Source organism: Protomyctophum parallelum, assembly GCF_964188405.1.
Source record: "Protomyctophum parallelum genome assembly, chromosome: 19".
NCBI lineage: Eukaryota > Metazoa > Chordata > Actinopteri > Myctophiformes > Myctophidae > Protomyctophum > Protomyctophum parallelum.
The window spans coordinates 4998534-5011957 of record NC_139717.1 but is presented as its reverse complement, the minus strand read 5'-3'; the positions used below and the strand labels follow the sequence as shown (position 1 = coordinate 5011957).

General features: G+C 43.1%; 1 protein-coding gene across 1 annotated transcript; it reads left to right on the top strand.

Moving 5' to 3' along the window:
- Positions 1–692: 692 nt before the first annotated feature.
- LOC310876415 (uncharacterized protein) lies at positions 693–12987 on the top strand (the record flags this gene model as incomplete). The annotated part of the gene is made up of 5 exons (XM_083789947.1): positions 693–778; positions 1310–1413; positions 2610–2710; positions 4818–5009; positions 9747–12987. 5 exons carry the CDS (start codon positions 693–695, stop codon positions 10599–10601), a joined length of 1338 nt encoding a protein of 445 aa, XP_083646073.1. The 3' UTR covers positions 10602–12987.
- Positions 12988–13424: the final 437 nt, after the last annotated feature.

Below are 13424 nucleotides of genomic sequence, written 5' to 3'. Positions count from 1 at the left end.
GAAGGATCGCACGTCAGCGCGGGTCTCCCCCGGCGCCGCCATCTTAACCCATTCTGACCTGAGATCAGATTCTAAAAAATGTCTTCTACATCCTGACAGTTTTTCATTCTGACCTGAGATCAGATTCAAAAAAAATGTCTTCTACACATCCTGACGGTTTTCTGAAAAAGCTGTGTTTCTGTATGTCAGTCGTTCTTCGATTTTTCAAAAAATAATAAAAAATAGCAGACCTACAAGCTGAGTTTAAAAACGTTCGCTGTGAAAGAATATATTCATGCTCATAGCGCTGCACTCCTCGCCCTTGGACGATTCTACAAATGTCTTCTAAATCCTGACCGTTTTCTGAAAACAACCCCCATGTTTCTATGTCAGTCGTTCTCAAACATTTCCATGTCAAGGAGCCCCTAGAATGATATGCATTTGTCCACCCCGAACCCCATCTCAGAATATGTTGTTCAGGGACTCCACAGAAGCAAAGATTTGAGTTAAAAAACATTGGCTCTGAAAGAACATATATTCATAAGATTTGGCACTACATTTTCACGATTCTTCAAAAATAGCAGACCTACAGTACAAGCTCGCTATGAGCTTGTAGATCTGCTATTTTTCAATAGCTAAAGTATAACGTAATGCTTAAAACACCAAAAGGGTGGTCCCGTCCTGAATGGGTTAAGGAATATGGGGCAGGGGCGATGCACATCGGGGGCTTCCGTGTTCGGCAGATGCGGCAGCAGCCGGGCGCCAGGGAGTCAGTGGGCGGAGTCATGTCGCGCATGCAGTGAAACTTTGCTGACAGCGGCGCAAAAAAAAGCAAAGTGTCTTTTTTCTTTTTAACGAAAATATGTTAATTAACGATGTTACAGCTCTCACGGGTCACTCAGTGCTATACCAAGGCTTATACACGGTGTTGAATATCTGCTGGGTGGGTCAAGAAACTATAGCTGGAATGTGGAATTTTCTCAATTTTGTGTGGCCATATTTTAACCGTACTTTCCTGAAGGTTCGAATTCCCCCTTTTTTTTCTCTCCCTATGACATCATGTAGTTGGCAAAAACATTGCACCAAAATTGTGGTTTTATTTTCAGCTAAAATTGGCCGCCCAACTTATGCATCTGTTGAGAGAAGTCGCGGTGGAAAAACGTGCATTGTTGAGCGAAGCGTCTGGCGTGTCTTGGAACGAGCCTAAAAAAAATAATAATAAAAAAAGCACTCGTGCCGCATGGAGCACCTTGTTTGTTGTGAAACCGAGGAACTCTAATTCACTCTCGGATAACATCTAATTGCCTCAAACAAAAGCTGCGCCTCTCAGAGAAAGCGTGTCCGTTGACAGCGCACCCATTGTCGCTGCCGCCGAAAATAAAAGGGACCCGCCAAGTGACACAACCACCACCACCACCCCCCACCTGCGGAGACGTGTGTGCGCACACACGTACACACACCACACACACGTCACACGCACCTACTATCTACCTCCCTGGCAGCTCTGGACGGCTCCCTGCAGGCCGTGCCAGCTTCTCGCTGACACTTACAGATTAGTGGCGGAGAAAAAAAAAAGGAAAAGGGGGAAGCGAGCGTCTGTCTCTTAGTTACAGGACTGAGCTATAGAATGCTACGGGGCCAGGGGTAATTACCGCCTGGTGCAGTTAACTGCCCAAAGATTTCCTTCCAGCCAGCCCCCTTGGCTAGTGTTTACGGCCACAGCAACCTCCCGTTTAACCCATCTAGACCGGAGGACGATTCGTACAAAATGTCTTCTAAATCATGACGGTTTTCCTCGAAAAACCCATGTTTCTACTGTATGTCAGTCGTTCTCAAACATTTTCAGGTCAAGGAACCCCAAAAATATATGTAATTGGCCACCGAACCCCATCTGAAAGGAACCTCCCCAGAAGCCAAGATTTCAAGAGTTCAAAAATGTTTCACTGAAAGAATATATATTCAAAGATTTGTGCCACATTTTCAAGATTTTAAAAAAAATAGCTAAAGTATGACATAATTCTTAAAACACCAAAAAGGTGTTCCCCCGTCCAGAATGGATTAATCACTGACTCTTTAACTTAATAAATCACGTCTGGGGAAAATAATCGCTGTATCTTCTTTCTTTGGTGAGGAGATTGGGGGGGGGGGGGGGGGGGGGGGGTACCTTTATGCTCTTGGGGGGCATTGTCGGAAAGCACTTGCAATGTTAAACAAGCGCAGGGCAGTGATGCCGCATGCATAATCTTGTCTTCATTTGTTACTTATGATAAACGTTCCTGCATCCAGGAGCAAAGTGCAATTTTTCAACGCCAACTTCCTTTTTTTCCTACTTTTTTTTCTAGAAGCTTTTTTAGAAAAGGAATTGAGGTGGGCATTATTTAGTTATTTTGTCGAATATCCTTTTCAGACATTTCTCATTTTATGTGCACATTTTTATGTACCGTACACATTGTCATTTTGGTTCATTCCTTACTGTAAATCATGTTACTTTCCGTATTTCTGCAGAAAGTAACACCAAATATCTCCTTTTTTACCAGTTCCATCACTGCTGCTTCTAACAGAGGCAATGAATGATGTATCTTCTCTTGAATATAATTGATGGTGAAGTGAGTGTGATGTTTATTTATCAGAGCATAAACAGTGGTATCCACCTGTTTTCCTGTCCGCCCACGTCAGGCTGATGAGGATGGGGCCGGTGGAATTCTGCTGCTCATCAGGGAGGGACAGCTGTGTAATCCAGGCCTGATCCATAGACCTCGACGATCGCCAAATTTATTATCGTGGCAGGACAATGAAGGCACATTCGGTGCAATTAGAGAACCAACCGATATCGGCTGGATGTTATTGAAAAAGATTGCAGAGTAATGCAAACGGGCACTTTTTTTAAGAAAATAAATGGGTAACCAGAGCTCTGTCAAATGCTAATGAATATAGGTCCCAGAGGTGACTTTCTTTTTTTTCCTTCTTTCAGAAGCTGATTATTAGGACATACTGTAAGGGCCGATTCATACTCCTATTTTACCGCTGATTCGGCGCTGTAGTGCCGAAATGATTTCGGCTCGTCAGATATTTTCAGTAGCACCGAAGAGCCGACTTAGGACGGTACCCCGCCCCCCCCCCCCCCCCCGAACCTCAAATGACGTCACATTGTAGGCTCTACGGAGCCAAATGACGTCCACATTGTAGGCTCTACAGAGCCAAATGACGTCACATTGTAGGCTCTACAGAGCCAACCGACTTTTATTCGGCTCTAAAATAGGAGTATGAATCGGCCCTTACTCTTCACATTCAAGCATTCCATGTAGTTTTTTTCCCCCCAGGTTTGTCCCTCGGTCATAGACGTTAGTTTTTACTTCATATACACACCTTCACATTCCGCAACATTGGGTTTAGTAATCCACAATAAGTAGTTTTTGCCATTTTGTTTTGAATAGCCAAGACGACATTAAAACATGACTCGTTGGCCCAGGCCGTAGCGTAACGGTCTGGCACCGGACTGGTGATCCAGTCGCGGTGTGCCGCGGGTTCGACTCCCGAACCCGACACGGCCTTTACCGCATGTCATCCCCCCATCTCTCTCCCGTTTCCTGTCAGCCTACGATCTGTCCCTTAAAAAAATCAATAAAAGGCGTAAGCTGCAAAAAAAAAAATAAAAAAAAAAAAAAAAAAACATGACTCGTTAATGTAAATTGACATTTTAGGATTAACTTGTATTTTATCAATTATTTCTCATTGCCCACTTATTTACACAATTATACCCGTTTCGCAGTTAAATGAGAACACATAACCTGTTGCAACTCAAGTGCCAGTGTATTTTGATTTAGGCCCCTTTTTCACCCGAGTTGAACCGGTTTGGTTATTTCCTCCCCCCCCCCCCCCCCTAATATTGAACCAGTTCAGAGTGTTTCCACGAGAATGAATTGGTTCCAGAACCCTAAAAGTTGGTTCGGAACTGGAACCAAAAATGGCCGCCCGGTTCCATGAATGCAACCAATAGGTTCCAAGAATCTAGAACGCAACCAACAATTACTCTTCTAGTATCAAAGCCTCGACCGTTCAACCATTGAAATGTAGGTTTTTCCTCAAGTAACAGTTGTGCATTATGCCATTAACGTTACTCAGTTTACTAACACATTCAAACTCAGATAACAAGGGCAACAAAAAAGCCTAGCCATAATTTGTTCATTTACAAAGGGTCACATTCAACAAACTAGTTACTTCTTTAACTTCAGACTTCAGAAAACACATGTTTTCAACCTTAACTTATCTCATCTCATAACCTTATGTATTTACAAAAAGACGGCTTTTATAAAGCGATTTCCTATATACTTAATACTTTTTTTTTTTTTTTTTTTTTTTTTAAGATATTTTTTTGCGGCTTACGCCTTTTATTGATTTTTTGAGGGACAGACAGTAGGCTGACAGGAAACGGGAGAGAGATGGGGGGATGACATGCAGTAAAGGCCGTGTCGGGTCCGGCGAGTCGAACCCGCGGCACACTGCGACTGGATTACCAGTCCGGTGCCCAGACCGTTACGCTACGGCCTGGGCCTACTTAATACTTAACTGAATTGAACCCAGCTTGCAGCATGATCACAGCCACCGTGATGAACCTTCCCCCACTCTTCCTTTGTTGTGCTGGATGAACTGAATGTCCTGGCACCTTGCACAGGGCACTCTCTCTCTCTCCACTGGCTCCGTTAGCAGAGGGGACAGATAGAAACTGGAGTATCTTGAAGGAGGTGGCCTGTTGAATGTCTTCCCACCTCTCTCCCTCCTTCTTCTTCTCTCCGAGACCTGCTCTCCCTCTGTGGGTCCTCCCTGTGTTCCCTGCCCAGCCCCAGCCCCCGCCAGGAGAGAGAGAGAGAGAGCAGAGCAAAGCAGGAAGGGCCCCCGATAGCCAGCCAGACCGCTCCTCTGCCGAAGGAGCCTTATCTCAGAGCTGCACACAGTGCGCTGAGCGCATCCTCTTCCTGGGGTTCTGGGGCTTGGAGCAGTGGGAGGAGGAGGAGGAGGAGGGAACAGGAATGGTTGGATATAGGTGTGTTTACCACTGCAGCAACACAGCGCTGCTTAACTCCCCCACCACCACCACCACCCGGTGCTCCTTGTCTGGGGCCTGCCTGCCTTTCTTGCAACCTATTCTTCTCTGGTTTTTAGTGTCGTGAGGCTCGCTATGAAAACTGTCCATAATTACTTTTTGAACTGTACAGGAGGTGGTTATCTCCTATCTCCTTTTATGCAGTCATATCATATTGACCAGTCTCTTCTAGTTTGGGCACAGATTTGGGTAACATTAACACATGCCTTGAGTGTTGGTGTCATGTCATGTGAAAGCAGGGAATCATAGCTTCAAATTGACATATTGGTGGTTCAGTTTGACCCACTGGTTTGGCTTATAGAGTAATGTCTTGCAGAAAACGGTGAGTTGAGAAAAAAGGCTTGAAGGTTCACTTCTGTGGACTCATTTATTTCATATTTACATGTTCATTTCAGCTCTGACATTTATTTCAGACATGCTCTAGTATGTGGAGAGTCTGCCTGTGCTATGAACTCATTTTGGATTAAAAAAATAACAGTTTTTCTCCTCCTGAATAGTTAGTCTTGCCTACTTGAGTGGGTGGCCTACAAATAGTTGTTTATTTGAACAAATTTAGACCTGAGGCTGATTTTAAAAAACGCCTTCTAAATCCTAACCTAGGTTTTCTGGAAAAAAATCTTCTAATCTTCTAAATCTAAAATGACACAGACACTTCCTGGTTTTAAAGATATAACAACGTATAGGCTATAAGTCTATACAGATAATACAATTGTTGCCGGATTTTTTTCAGGGGAATATTGTCTTTACTTTCTTAGAAACTCCCAATTCTCACTAGTATGTGATTGTATAAAAGCAAAGGCATGAGTATGAAAATGCTTGCTTTACTGAGCAGAGGATGTTCAAATGATATACTTATCCAGAACCAGGCCTGGACTGGCCACTTGACACAACCGCTTAAATAAACAAACACACACGCGCACTGTCGCGCACTCAATTTACAATTTAGGCATTTAGCAGACGCTCTTAATCCAGAGCGACTACATTAAGCAAGAACAAAAAAGCATGGGAATACATCACATAAAAAGCATTTATCAAAAACATGCGTAAGCTAAGAAAGTAACAGTGGAATGTCTATATAATGAAACTATACATATATACTATACTATGCTATACATAATGTACTATGGCGTGCTAGACTACATACAATGCAATTATAGTGCTGTCTACATAACATGCTATAAGTCTGTATCAAATGCTATCTAAGTCTACAGAAATGCTATCATAAGGGGGTAGGGTAAGTGCTATGGGCCATGATGGAGTCTGAAAAGGTGACACACACACACGCTCACCCAAAACACACACACATACACACAGGCGCACACACACACACACAAACCCCAAACACACACACGCTCACCCCAAACACAGACACAAAAAACAAACGTTTTTTTAATATCAATAAAAAAAAGACCTAATGACGCCTATACACGTCCAAGGCAACCCCATGGTTTTGATATAAAATACCGTACATGTATATACTATACAAGTCCAAGGCCAACATTGTGTTGACATGCGTGAGCAGAGCGTCCCATGTGTGGCCAGTGAGAAGTTAACGCTGTAGTCTTTAACCCAGAGAGGAAGAAAAGCATCCGTGAGCTTACTGTATGCTTTGGCGCACCTAGAAACGGGTAGATTCATTGGTACCTCCTGAGGAGGACAGAGTGTGTCTAGTGTGTGATTTGAAAGAAATTGAAAATGAAATTCATTTTTTGTTTTACTGCCCTTTTATATGAAGAGTTAAGACATGTATTGTTTTGTAAGATGACAACCATCTGTGCTGGCTTTTTCTGGTTGGAGGACTATGAGAAGCTGGAGTTTTGTTTTGGGAGGGGTATTTTTGCTTTGGCAGACTTTTTATGCAAATCGTGGGAAATGAGGCAGCATGTTTTGTTTGTGTAAAAAATGTTTCTTTTACACAATGCAATATTGAAGCAATGTTATGGTGTGTCCTGTAAGTCCATGTGGGCTGGCGCCTTTGGTGCATGACACAGAAATAAAGAATCTATCTATCTATCTGCACCTGGTGGGATTCGTTCATAATACTGAAAAAGGGGGAAATGTTGAAAATTCACTTGGAATAGTTAACAAAATGGCTGCATGGTTACATGCATGAATTTATAAATCAAACAAACGCACAAAAACACCTCGTTAACCACAAGAAATAGTCATTTCTCTCTGAGATATTTTACCTCTGAGCACAGATCAACAGAATCTCTGAGATATTTTACCTCGGATCACAGATCAACAGAACCTCCAGGGGTGTCGACTCTTTTTGGTGTACATGGCTCTGGTTGTCCAGCCGATGCTGTCGTCTCAGAGATGAGCCTAATGGAGCTCCCCAGGCTGTGAGAAGACCAAACCACACACACCGAGGTTCCAGAGCCACTTCCCCGATGAAGAAGGGGATGTTTCTCTCACTCTCACTGCCCTTACCTTCTCCTTACCCTCGCTCAGTCACCCCCTACCTACCCTCTCTCTAAGGGGGTAATTTCACAGGCAGTTGGAAAGTGGCCCCCAGCCATCATCCCAAATCCCTGTTACATGTTGTTCGGCGCTGTCAGCTCTTAAACCCCATCCCCAGTCTCCCGACCAGAGAGGATGCTATTGTGCAATAACAGGGAGTATAGATTTTTCTCTGGGAAGTTGGAAAGTTTTGTTTAATGGCATCTCACCTGAAGGTCCATATCCCCCGCCCCCCCCCCCCCCCCCCCCCCCCCTCTCGTTAGAAGTAGAAGCCTATTTTTGGGCTAAAAGGTAGTGGAGAACTTTTCTAGGGGTCTTTTGAACAACCAGCCATGTGTCTTTCAGCCTCACTGTGAATTGTGAATTTACCCTAAAGATTCTGAATCTCAACCGAACCATTGTGAAATACTTAAAATTGGTGAATATTTTAAAACTTTTATACTATTATATTAAGTAATTCTGAAAACTGAGAACATTATTCCATCTTCTTGAGCAATAATACCGGGTAATCTATTGCATTTTTTACCGATTTGATCAATGTATCCGTCTTCAACACAATGACTTTACCTTCCTTTCCCGTATAGAATAGTATTGACTCTTAAAGGGGTGTCTTAGTCTCTTTATGGACAGAGAGTAATCGTCGGCTTCTTCGTAAGGTCTCCAGAGGCCTAGCTGGCTTGAAATGAGAATCATGCTGTACTCCAAAGTAACCACATTAACAAATAACAACCAAAATGCAGATAGAAAATGCATGCCAATTATTCCATGTGTTCGAAAGCACACCTGCCCCTGCATGCTCAGTTGTGCATTTCAGCATCACAAAAGACCCCACAACACTCACCTCTGGATCTATTCCACACACTCATTGTTTCAGCAGCTCATCATTTTCACGTGACGTTCTCTCACGCCTTTTTCCGGGAGGTCAAAATCTGTGTAATCTGGATGTAAACGCATAAAGGCCAAACTAGGAGGCGATTGACCTCAACATGCTTTTTTCCACGTTTATCTCTAATCTGTTCAGGGTTTGAAAAATGCCATGCCTGTCCGACCGCCATCTCAAAGGCAATACACAGAAGAGCGGCAGGCATTGTTTAGCCAGATCCTCTGGAGGAGCTTCTGTATTCTTTCAGGACAAATCATTATGCATTGAGTAGGCCATTAGGAAAATGAAGACAAATGGGTCCGCCGGGGTGGCATGACAAACGGTTCATGGTGTGTACAGTTAAGATTCCAGACTATACTTACTGTACCCCTGTGGTTGGACACAGTTTTTTGCACATTTTGACCCAGAAGAAACGGGTAGCCATAGTAGCCCCGAGGTTAGGACAGATCTCTGGGTCGCTGTTACCTAGATTTGCTTGGGGAAAATGTACTGCACTTTTAACTTATAACTGTTATCGGTGTCAGTGAGTGTGCCTTAACCCTTAACCCATTTAGACCTGGCACGATATTCTACAAATGCCTTCTAAAGATGTCTCTGTGTCAGTGATGATTCTCAAACAATTCCATGTCAAGGACCCCCAGAATTATATGTTGTTCCAGGGACTCCCCGGAAGCAAAGATTTGAGTTAAAAATGTTCACTCTGAAAGAATATAAATATTCAAAGATTTACACCTCATTTTCAGGATTAAAAAAAAATAGCAGACCTACAATCTCGTTGCGCCACCCCTTAACCCTTATCCCTAAACTTATTTGCCATTTTTTACTATTTAAAAAAAAAAACTTTTAAAATTGTTCAAATATCAGATCTACAAGCTCACAACATGTAGATGTAGATCGGATAGTTGAACTATTAAATTTATTTTCAAAATCGTAAAGAAATGGTAAATAAGTTTAGGGATAAGGGTGGCACAAGATGGAGCCCCATGAATCTCTGATGCGAAAACCTACAAGCTTACAATGCATCGCAAAATTTGCAATGCCTTGGGGAGACTCTAGGGTTCATGTGGTTAAAAATACCAAATGTGCTTTTAAGCAGATCTTTTAACACTCATTGTTAAATGAAAGCTCTATTCTTGGGGCCCCATTTAAACTCATGCAGATCTGGGCCAGTTGAACCCCGCCGCATGATGACTGACAATCACCGCAGCTTTGGGGTCTTCCACCATTGTCTGGTGGTCTATTTCTGTGTCGGCCCCTCTTAAACGCTACATGAAACCCTTGTGCGCTACCTTTCTCATTTGTATCTTTTCTGTCTTCTAGGAGAACAATGGCAGAGATTCCCTAGAGGAGGAGGAGAAGAAGGAGGAGAAGAATGGGTCTCCCACCACCACCACCTCTGAACACGATGTCGAGTCCATCACCAAGACTACCATCAGCACTCTCAGCATGCAGGAGTACTTTGCCCAGAGGATGGCTAAGCTGAAGAAGAGGGCCCGTGGAGGTGAGGCCGAAGTGTCGTCTTCCACACCCGAGGCAGAGGAGACCAACGAGACGCCGGGCTCGTCTGAGGAAGTCGACGACGCCGTACACGACGCGAACGTCGACAGCACGGGAGAACCGAAGAAGAAAAAGAAGAAGAAGAAAAGGAACGGCGAGGTTAAGGAGGAGATAGAAGAGACCGCTGTTGCTCCCGGTATCATCGAGGGAGTTGAGGATCAGGAGGGTGGCTGTTCAGAGAAGAAGAAGAAGAAGGAAAGGAACAGCGAGTTTAAGGAGGAGATAGAAGAGACCCCTGTTGCTCCCGGTATCATCGAGGGAGTTGAGGATCAGGAGGGTGGCTGTTCAGAGAAGAAGAAGAAGAAGAGGAAAAAGGCGAAAAAGGAAGAAGATGCCGTGAATGGGGAGGACTGCAGCTCCACCTCTGGCCTGGAGCAGAATGGCACGGAGGAGGACCTGCCCCCTGCTAAGAAAAAGAAGCACAAAGCTGGCAATAAAGACACGGATACGATAGACGGACACGGCCCGACGGAGAACCTAAACGTGGAGTCTGAGGTCGTACACAAAAAGAAAAAGAAGAAGCACAGAGAACAGGTGGACAGTGAGGTTCTAGTAGTGGCTCAGGAGGAGGTAGAGAAGAAATCCAAAAAGCACAAGAAAGAGAAAAAGAACAATTAGGCCACAATTTAAAGTTTTGTTTTTTTTCTCAACCAAGGTTCATGTTTTGGGTTATTAGAGAAAGTAAAAGATGAGTGTACATTTTGCTGCTTTCTTTTGTTTTAACGATTTTACCTTTTTTTTTTTTTTTACGGCATTCGAACACGTGGCTAAATATTTATTTATAATATAATACGTATTTAGCCATGTGTTCGAATGCCCCCGCCACCCCCATCAAAAATAGCTAAAATCGTTAAAACGAAAAGAAAGCAGCAAATGAAAACCTTTTACTTTCTCTAATAACAACCTAAAACATGAACCTTGGTTGAAAAGAAAAAAGAAAAAATTGTCCTTCAACTTTTTTTTCTTTACCTTTTCCAGTATATAATAATTCTGATAAAACATCTGCACACCGGTATCGCTGCTCCACTCTAACGTTCCTCAGGCTCATCCTTCCAGTGTAGGTTTCCTCTCTTGCATTGCGTCACGCTGCGACACATTGTGAGCTTGTAGATCAGCTATTTTCAGCAAGTGTAAAAACGACGTCATTACAACGGCATCATGGCCCGCCCAAATACATTTTCGTCGACAAAATCAACCGTAGATTTAGTCGACTAAAGTCTCATGACATTTAACTAACACTAAGACATTTATCAAATCGTCATTGTTGGTTGAATTGTGATTCTATGCTTTCAGAGCTTGTACGATGGACAGACATTCATGCTTAACTCATTCACTGCCCTGTCTGAAGGAATGCCAGTCTGTCCAGTCACTATCCTGATGTACTGCCAGGACCGGTGCCTTATTCAAGGGGTAAGAAAATACCCCGGGTCTTGAACCGGAAGTTAGCGAAAAAGCAAAGGGATTCCCTCGCGGACTATTTTTGGACCACCCGAGGCATGAATTTTGTCATCGCGACCAGCGGCGTCAACATTTTGATCATAAACCCAATCTGGGAAAAGAAAATGAGTTGTAACTAAGGGTTTTAAGATTTCAGTCAACATGACCAGGGGGAACACTTTAATTGACAGAAAAGAAATAAAACATGTTCTTGGTGGGTTTCGAGTTAAAATAGGTTTTAAACCTCCTTTTATATGGAGCCTTTTTATTGTGAATCTGGGATCTGAACGGTACAAGAAAGTGTATTCTTGCACTGATGCTCCGCTACTGATGATCCTGCCTTGCTGTAGAATGACATCAAACCATCAAATTCATCATCTTTCATTTCGGTCTCGCCAATTTTCTTTTTTTTCCTGCTAGGCAATGCCTTGCTCAGCAGCCCGACCCACCCAACCTGTTTCGTGCGCACGCACCGTTCACTTCCTCGTTTAGGAACCCAATGACCAGGTGTATCAATATTTAAATGGGGAAGTATGCAAATATATATTTTACTTATACGTGATGAAATCAGATTTGAGCATTTGATTATCTAAATAACTGATTTTAGTCACTGCCATTCATTGCAACGGCTGGCACTCCAGGAAAGGTGCCAACCAGTCATGTCTCAATCGTACAGAGCAGTGGTTCCCAAACTGTTTCATGACAAGTACCCCCAGATTTACATGTATTCGTCCGCGGACCCCCAATTGAATAGAAACGCCAGAGACCCCCATAAGAGAAGATTGTTACGGCTCTACCAGTGATTCTCAACCTAACTTTAATTTCAGTTTATCATGAATTAGGCTACGGAACCCCACTTAATGGCATTTCTATCTCTGAGACGCTAATGTATATTGTAAAATCAAAGTTAATTTAACTCTGAGAGTGTACAACCCATAAGGGACTATAATTTAGCTGGGGACCCCCTGGAACTCCCTCAAGGACCCCTAGGGGTCCCCGGACCCCACCGGTCTCCAACTATAGCTAGTGTGGGCCAATTGTACTACTAGCGTACTCCACCACACAGACGGCATAAAATATCAATGTATTAATTGCAATACATCCTAGACTAGATCTTTTAAATCATAACATCCTTTTAATTGTATTATCTAGCCAGCAATTATAGGTTTGTGTGTGTGTGTGTGTGTGTGTGTGTGTGACCTCTGCTTTTGGAACAAAATAAACCCTACATATATGCATGTGATTCACATGAATTATACCTTGTTTGTGTTGATTTTGTTGACGCATCCAAAAGCTTGACAAAAATCCAAGCTGTTAACGGAACATGTTAAATGATTCTTAGGAAAACTGACGAGTAGTTAATCAGGTGCCTTTCAATGAATCAGAAAAGTCCTCTTTCAATAAATCAACATTATGCACATGTGTTTTTCTTCCATATATTTTAAAGAAATGCAAATTGTTCTCCCCGTGTCCCCTAGGGTAGGTACCCACACAAAAAACATGCAGTAATCCTGGTCTCTAAACTGCCTCCCCCTTTCCAGGAACTGGTTGGAATAACGTGTTCTTTCCACGCGCTACGTGAAACCAGGGAAACTCCCCCCTGTCAGGTGTAAAGGAGTGACTTGGACACTCCGGCATGAAGGAAGCATGAGTTCAAGTCCGTTGCTCTCCCCTTGTCCCCCATATATGGGGACTAGGTTGGCGGAGGGTGTGTAGAGCCCAGGATCACATTATCGTGGGATAAAAAAAAAGAAGAAATGCTAATTGTTTTTTTACGAATGATTACTGAACAACCTACTCTGAGGATTCCTAGATGGAAGATTGCTGGATTTAAACTTTGTCGTGTGATGGAGTTGCACATGTTGGGATCAGCTATTATTTATTTATTTTGGTGCACGACTGTCATAATAGTATAAATCGGGCTGTAATCAACACCTAGCTAAGTGATGAACGTCATTCCTACTTTTGCATGAACTGATGAGCTGTTTGCGACAGTCCTATGTA